The 8,008-nt window shown below is 42.0% G+C and overlaps 1 protein-coding gene across 1 annotated transcript; it reads right to left on the reverse strand.

The window, feature by feature from the left end:
• Window positions 1-2,263: 2,263 nt before the first annotated feature.
• LOC119742479 (mitochondrial import inner membrane translocase subunit Tim10-like) lies at window positions 2,264-5,882 on the reverse strand. The gene is made up of 2 exons (XM_038218414.1): window positions 5,682-5,882; window positions 2,264-3,493 (listed from the first exon to the last, which is right to left on the reverse strand). Exons 1-2 carry the CDS (start codon window positions 5,759-5,761, stop codon window positions 3,280-3,282), a joined length of 294 nt encoding a protein of 97 aa, XP_038074342.1. The 5' UTR covers window positions 5,762-5,882; the 3' UTR covers window positions 2,264-3,279.
• Between the last annotated feature and the right edge of the window lie 2,126 nt (window positions 5,883-8,008).

Consider the following 8,008-nt stretch of genomic DNA (forward strand, 5'->3'; position numbering starts at 1 on the left):
CGCGTGTGTATTACGTAAAGTGCGCATGACTACATTTATTTTAAATGTGCACCACCTTAGAATGTCTTCGCGCGAGCGTTTTGACGTTGTCGTCAATGTTTTCGAATGTCCCTCTGTTGGGGGTACTTGAGCCCAGAGTCCATATACAGGGTGGTCAAACATAAAACCAAGAACCTCATACTCCCAAACCACATATACCAACGCATGTAGAATCTTTATAGAAGACAAATGAAACCAAGATCCTATTTTGTGAAGCAAGGTAGGGTCATTTTTGTCCTGATGAATTACTAAACCCCACCCGGGAATTTGACTTGCATGTACATTGTAATTGACAGAGGGATTGTTATCTAATAATACCCACATGAAAGAAGTATCCTTCACAAAATAGGCTCTGCAGCAAAAACTACTGGACTGAATCGGAAATTTTGGTATTGTAATTTTTCTCAAAGGATTTTCCATCAATTGATACAGGTGGTTTGAGTCTCAAGGTAGTGGAAGTATGCCGTTCCATTTTTTGGGACCACCCTGTATACATGTAATTCGGGCGATTCACAATGCAGTGCGCCACCAAGAGTTTGCCACGAAGAGCTCATTTTTCCCAGTGCATTGTGGGAGATTGTCGACAAATTCACAGCGCGGGACATTTGAAATTGTTCGTTTGTCCAGTCAGTAGTTTCGTAAAGGTGTGCTTCGAGTATCTATTTTCCCCTTTTTTCTTTTTATCAATGTGGTGTTTTTTTGTGAGGCAGCAGAATGCTATGCCCCAATCCATATAACAAATTAGTTCAAGTTGTCTACTGACACTCATTCAAATGGGCCCTGTTTTGTCAACCGTAAACTAGAAAAATGGACTCTCCATGGCGAACTCTTGGTGGCGCACTGCATTGTGAATCGTCCAGATTGTTTGCTGTGGTGGAGGATCAGATTTTGTAAAGCCCTAGACAGCATCTGAATGTTTTGGCTGTGGCTATGTGGAAGGGGCTGGATCCACTTTCCATAGACACAAGTGTAACTACGAGCCATAGCCATGTAATATGGACGCAGCCATACTATTGAACTGTTTAAAGCCATTGTACAAAGCGAAGTATAATCTCCCTAGATATTTTCACAAGACAGCTTTCTTTAAGAACTGCATATGCTCTTTGTGGCTCATTTTTATACCTCAATTTAAGCCCCATTTAAAAAGTACAGGGGTGAGGTTTTTCCTGATTTTCAAAGAATGCCTTTTTGACATCTGGAATTCCTGAGGTTTTACCGTAAAGGTGTTCTTCGCTATGAAAGTTTATTTAGAACAAAGAAATGGGTATGCTTTTAGGCATATTCAACTAGCTGCTTAATTGCTTGGGGTCATCAGCAACCCTCAAACCCTCTACCGATTATTTTGTGGATTTGTTTTTCTTAATTCCCCAATTTCACCCCAAAAGTAACAGCAGCTCGGCTCTTCCTTAGACCTGTAAACATGGCCAAGTATATAGACCATCATCATGTTGCGGCCATCTTGATTTTTTCCCATTCAAAGCAACGTAACCAAAACGAGGCTGAAAGGAAGAGTAGTCTGGTTCCTTTTTGCACAAAAATATCATCATTCAGTACTGTTATTTGATACAGGGAACATGACTGAAATGGTGGCTGCATGATAAAGGTCTAGTACAGGTCTAGGATCTTCCAAAAATCCTCCAAAAAAACAGGTGTATTTTGAAGAAGGCTCGGAAAGTTAAAAAGTGAAATCATGTTCTTACTGCTTGCCTTCAATATTTAACTGAAAGTGAACAACTGAAGCTATTGTTGACTTTGAAAGTCTGAACATGTATTTATAGACAACGTTTGCAAAGACCCATGTACATGGGCGTCGCAGGGGGGGGCAAGGGGGCACTTGCCCCCCCCCCTGAAAAAGCAAAAAAAAACAAAAAAAAAGAAGAAAAAAAAAAAAAAAAAAAGAAAAAGAAAAAGAGGCGCTAAGACAAAGTGGTGTAAATTTAATGAGGTGGGGGGGGGGCCAAAATGTCCCTGCCCCCCTCTAAAACTGATAAATCGAGAATGTGTTGAGAAAAACAACCATTTTTTGGCCAAAATTTGTTTTGCCCCCCTCTAGAAAAAATCCTGGCGACGCCCATGCCCATGTATTATGTCTTATTTATTCAAGGATCAAAATTCTTTTGCATAAATTATTGATTAAAAGGCTTGTCTGACAAATTTATGATTAACTTTGAGCACTGACCATGCTGACAAAGTCAGGAACAGAAATGGATACTTTAAAAGGTACTGTTGGTTTTACTGACATTTTTTAATATGATCGATGGAATAAAAAATTGCATGCAATGCGAAAATTGATGAAGTTGTGCAGTTTATTTTGTAAGATGAAACAGTTTGTCCATCATGCCCCTCTTTTGAAAGAAAATGTGTAGTTGGCTTGTATTTTTCGCGCTTGACACACTACATGTATATATTGTTGTGGTTATAATATTTTTATTGTTCTCGAGATTCAACAGACTTGTTTTATATTTGACGACTAATAAATAAACGACATTTCAATTCAATACAACAGGTATTCCTTGAGTAATCGTACGGAAAACAAGTGTGCTGGTTTTGTTCCATGAAAGTTGACACACTTCGTCGTTTTGGTTAGGCATATATTACATATGCAGATTGACTGGCTGGGACTGTTTAAGTATTACTTGGTACAGCTATACTTTGACTCCGGGTTCGGGTGAGTGATAAACCAGCTGTGACTACAACCTGCCTGCTTTGTCTGTTGTCCCTGTTTGACTAGTCACAGCGCTTGCTTGGCATATGATCTGACTGCTGGTGACTAGCCTGTGTTAAAAGTATAGCAGGGGAGGTGGATGGACATTTTGACTGTCTGTGACTCTTCAAATAGCAGGAGTAATCAAACAAAATGACAGCCATCTTGGTACCTGTGTCATAAATGTGTTGACCATATAACACAACATAAGCACCAGCCTATTTTATTATCAACATTTTTTATCACATGCCTCAACCAGTTTTGTAGACTTCCGCGCAGTTAAAAATGTAATCAAGATAGCCATTGACAGTTTCCGTGTCTCTAAGAAAAGTTGACAAACAATTCTGCTTCAGTAACGCTGCGTTCAAAAACAAGTTGCTCCACATGGTGGAAACCTGTTCCGACACTTCACCGGTAGAGTTCCAGTTTTTCTCACGCCAGCAAGCTGACCCAGGAACCGGCAGCTGCATGTATCTGGACTCCAGACAAAAACACCTTGCAATTAAAACAAACGACTAACGGCCAGTCCGATGTCACTAGCTCTTCTTTTCGCCGGCTTGCTGCTGCTGCTGCTGCTGTAAACCCAGCTGCTGGTCCTGCATGGATTTCTCGGTCAGTTTCTTCCCCAGGTTGTCGTGCACCTCCAGATACTTGGCCACGCAGCGATCCAGGCAGACGGATTCCCCTTTTGATAAGTCCCCCTCTCCGTAGGACGCAGCTATGCACTTCTTCTGACAGGCTGTGGTCATTCTGGGTAAAGAAAGAAATTTGGAAATCACCAATGTGGAGTCGTGATATGAACCTTACATCAGTGTGCAACAGTGATATATAACGATATGGCTGGTGCATACGGAAAAAAAGATAACCACCCCGTTTAGAAAATGGTCGAGCCCCCCCCCCCCCCCAAATAACGTTACTGCATGCGGTTGATCGCATAAAAAACACTAACTTATCAAAAAATTGTCGGTCTGACTCTGAGCAAAAAGAATGAATGGTCCGAGGCCCTAAAAAACATTGTTCCCAAACTTTAAAGAGATTTAGATCAGTCAGGGTTACTTTTTTGAGAGATTTCTGCACGAGGAAGTGAAGTTCTGGGTGCAGTCCTTCTGATTTGAGGTGTGCGATCGCACCCCCACGCCATCGCACACCTAAAAGCTTCCCGAGAAGTGTGAATAATTGCACGCCTGAATTTTCCTGGACCACAGAATCACACACCTAGAAAACCACACACCTAGAAAAAACACACACCTAGAAAAATCCAGGTGTGCCTTTTTCCACACACCTGTGATTTCCAAATCAGAAGGAGTTTGGGTGCGAAAAAAAAATGCAAGTAAAAAGAAGTATTAATTCATCAATTATCAATGGTGGAATTGAAATCCCATAACGTGCAGCTCTCCCATGAAACAGAATGCAACACAAAAGTAAAGATGGCAATCACCGCAATGTATTGTGTTCGTGAACGTGCAAGGCGCGCTGAACCGGAGACACCAACTGTAAACCGCAGACACCAACCTAGCTCTACTGAGTGGAGCGTTGAATTACGGGTTTGTATGGAGGGGTACCCGTAATTCAACGAATGTCAGACAAGTCGACCGTTGAGACAACTCGACTCGGGACAAGTCGACCGTTGAGACAACTCGACCGTTGAGACAAGTCGACCGTTGAGACAACTCGACTCGGGACAACTCGACCGTTGACACAGCTCGACTTAATGGAAATGTATACACGTGGAGCTGAAAAAGTTGCAAAAATCTGTGGCAGGACCGGTCCCGGGCGCGGTGCGGGCATACTCGATACACAGAGGGCGATCCGATCCGGTGGCCGTCGCGTTGGGCCGGCGCGCCCTGCCCGCGAGGACCGGGCCCGGCCCGGCACGCGGGCATGTCAACCGGCACGGCAAGTGGGCGCACAGGCCCGGCAAAAACAATTACGCTGCGCTATATCGGCTCTGTTATATGCAACAAAAAATCCTCATGTGTCATCACTCCCAAACGGCGATCAGCCGCCGTCAAACATCCCCGGTACTATCCCCAAAACTAGGCCCAAAAACATGCGAGGTGACTTGTCTCAACGGTCGACTTGTCTTTCCATTTATCGCACATACGGTCGAGTTGTCTCAACGGTCGAGTTGTCTCAACGGTCGACTTGTCCCGAGTCGAGTTGTCTCAACGGTCGACTTGTCTGACCCCCAATTCAACGCTCCACTCAGTAGAGCTAACACCAACCATGCCATGCAAATTGACGGTAGGCCTAAACCGCACACAAAAATTGTAATTTCTAGGCCTACTTAAAAAAAATATACTTTTTAACATAACAAACAAGGTGTCATTAGAATTGAGAGAAGTACGATTTAGGTTTTTAATGATAAAAAATACCCTTGACTCTAGTCTTATTTGGTCGAACCTAGGGATAAAGGGGCCCGCAACTAGGGCTACACGATCACCAATCGCGAATTAGCAACACCGGGAACATACGCATGGTCGAATTCTTATTTATTTATTTATTTATTTCATTTTCCGGGATATTACAAACAGTGAATCATAGACAAAACAATTACATGTACAAATAACACAGAGTAGTAAACATAACAGAAAACATAACAGAAAACAACACCCAAAAAGCTCCCGCAGGATTACCCAAAAGAAACAAGTTTCTGTCGAGGGGCTCTCCAAACTAATTGGATAACAGTGATTAATACATTTAGGATAAAATTCATTAAATAGAATATTTATAAAATTAAGCAGTTAACAAATAAATAAATAAGTAAATAAGTAAATAAATAAATAAATATATAAATAAATTATATAGAATATAAATATAAATGAAAATAAAATAAAATGAAATAAATAGAATAGAATAAAATAAAATAAAATAAAATTAAAATACATGTAAAATGAAATAAAATAAAATAAAATAAAATAATCATAATGCCACTAACCTGTTGTACATGTCAGCCATCATTTCGATTTCCAACTCTGCCAAGAGCTGCATCTGCTGTTGCTGACTCAAACCAGCCATTTTCAATGGTATTTACGGATATTTAATCAAGTTTTAACTCAGTTCCACAACGGAAAATTATCTCACGTGTGGATTTCCAGCTGATGACACACACGGGATAATGGTCTAGTTTGGTTCCTCTATATGATATTGTTTAAACTGGGCACATAGGGAGCGGGTACCATACTTCAGCATGCACTTCTTTTCTGTGTAGACTTGACTCAAGTCGGACTTAACCTTAAAAGAAAAAAAGGAATGGTGTCGCGGAAAAAGTTGAGGGGGGGGGGGGATTCCACCCCAAACCTACGCAAGAAGGAACAAGAGCGCATTCAAGCTTTCCACATGCATCCAGTAGCGTACGGGGCTTGGTAGCAATAGCATTCTGTCTGAAATCTCGAGGAGGCGACCTACTTTTTGGTCATGTTCGGCGCCTCCAAGCTCCTGCCCCAGACCTACTCCTAGAACTATGAGGCTCCGCGTGAGCTCCGCTCACGCGGAGCCTCATATAGTTCTAGGAGTACCCCAGACCCTGCTCGTCTTGCCCTTGATGCTGCCGTACGTCCAGTTCCGTTCCACCTTGGGCAACGGCCTGTCACGTGGACCAGGCCTCGTGGTCGTCCCCTGCTACCTTAAGCAGGTTAAGGTTGCGGAGGCTGCGCAGCTGTCAATCGAGTGCTGGTCCCTTGCCCTTGACTGGGGAGGTTGGTGGCTGGAGACTGTACGACCCACTGATTGTCAAGTGAAAAGAGTGAACAGGGACCTCGGACAACCACGGGGGTCAACATCACAGGCACGTGGCATCAGACAGTACAGCCTACAGGGAGCAGTGGATGACATTGATCCATGATTGATCACATATAGTACGCGATGTCAGATTGTACTTGACGCAAACGCCTATTCGTAGATGATGAAGTGCAACAGTGACGGTGGAGCAGGTGAGTAGCTTTCCTGACTTTTTAGCCTCAAGTCCCCTGCTCCATGCTTGAAGGAATAACTTAATGGCATGGCGAGAAACCAGCAACGCCAGTTTGAATTTTTTGAAGGAAAAAAATGTTGCAACCTGCCGCCACTTTTTTTTTTCAATTTTATATCATCTCAATGTGGGTCATTCATTGCAAAATGATAATTGAATCTGGGACTGATCTTATGAGAAACATTTCCAATTTTATATAAGAAAAACTTAGAACATCAGTTTGGTAAGAAGGTAATTGCAACCTGACGCCACTTTTCTTCTTCATATTTTTCATTGCAAAAATGATGAAAAAACATGAATCTGGGACCGAGATATATTTCCAATTTTATATAAGAAACACTTGAGAAAATTTTCTTGACTCTCCATTGACTTTGTACACAATCACGGAAGTGGCGTCTGCAGGTTGCAACATTTTTACCAAAATGTTCTTGACTCTCCATAGACTTTGTACACAATTGCAAAAGTGGCGTCAGGTTGCCACATTTCCCCCTAAAAACAACTATATTCCTACTCATTTGTTGCATGTCAGATTCGTATAGTGATTTTCCTGAATACTTTTGTTTTAATTGGTGACAAGTTTTTTGATTTAGAAATGGGAGCTGGGGGAGGGAGAGGTTGGGACGTGTTAATAGACCTATATCATGCTTCCGCCATTTTAGTCATGTTCCCTGTATCCAATAACAGTACTGAATGCATGATAATGTTTTTGTGCAAAAAGGAACCAGACTATTTTGCCTTCCAGCTTCGCTTTGGTTACATTGATTTGAATGGGAAAAAAATCAAATGGCTGCAACATGATAATGGTCTATTAGGGTATTTCTGGTGTTACAGGTTGGTACTAATTTGGGGGTTTGGAAATACTAGGCCTGCATTATACAACACATCAGGATGGGCACAAAATTATTTTAGTCAAATTTAGTGAGGTCGTTCCCTGGGGGTGGCTTGGGAGAACATGAAAAATCCTTGACCTACTATGGGCAGAGGGTTTGGTGGTCACTAATGAGGGCCACAGGGCAATGCAGGGTAATATGGCATAATGTTTGTATTTGCCTCAAGGCACCCCTAGCAATTACCCTTTTTCTGTTCTATAAAAGGTTTTATACATGTAGGTCAAAACACCTTAAAACCAGCTCAAGGAAAACATGATTCTTAAACAACTTGACCAAGAAATGCTTCAATCTGGAAAAAGTATGGAATGTTTTTGATGAGTTATATGTTCAAAAAGGTTGTAGCTTCTTGGGCAGGGGTGTGGTGGTTTCCAATCCCTCATGCAAAGACTGCAAGGAAGTCTAACA

The sequence above is a fragment of the Patiria miniata genome, unplaced genomic scaffold, assembly GCF_015706575.1.
Source record: "Patiria miniata isolate m_02_andy unplaced genomic scaffold, ASM1570657v1 HiC_scaffold_6, whole genome shotgun sequence".
NCBI classification, from domain to species: Eukaryota; Metazoa; Echinodermata; class Asteroidea; order Valvatida; family Asterinidae; genus Patiria; species Patiria miniata.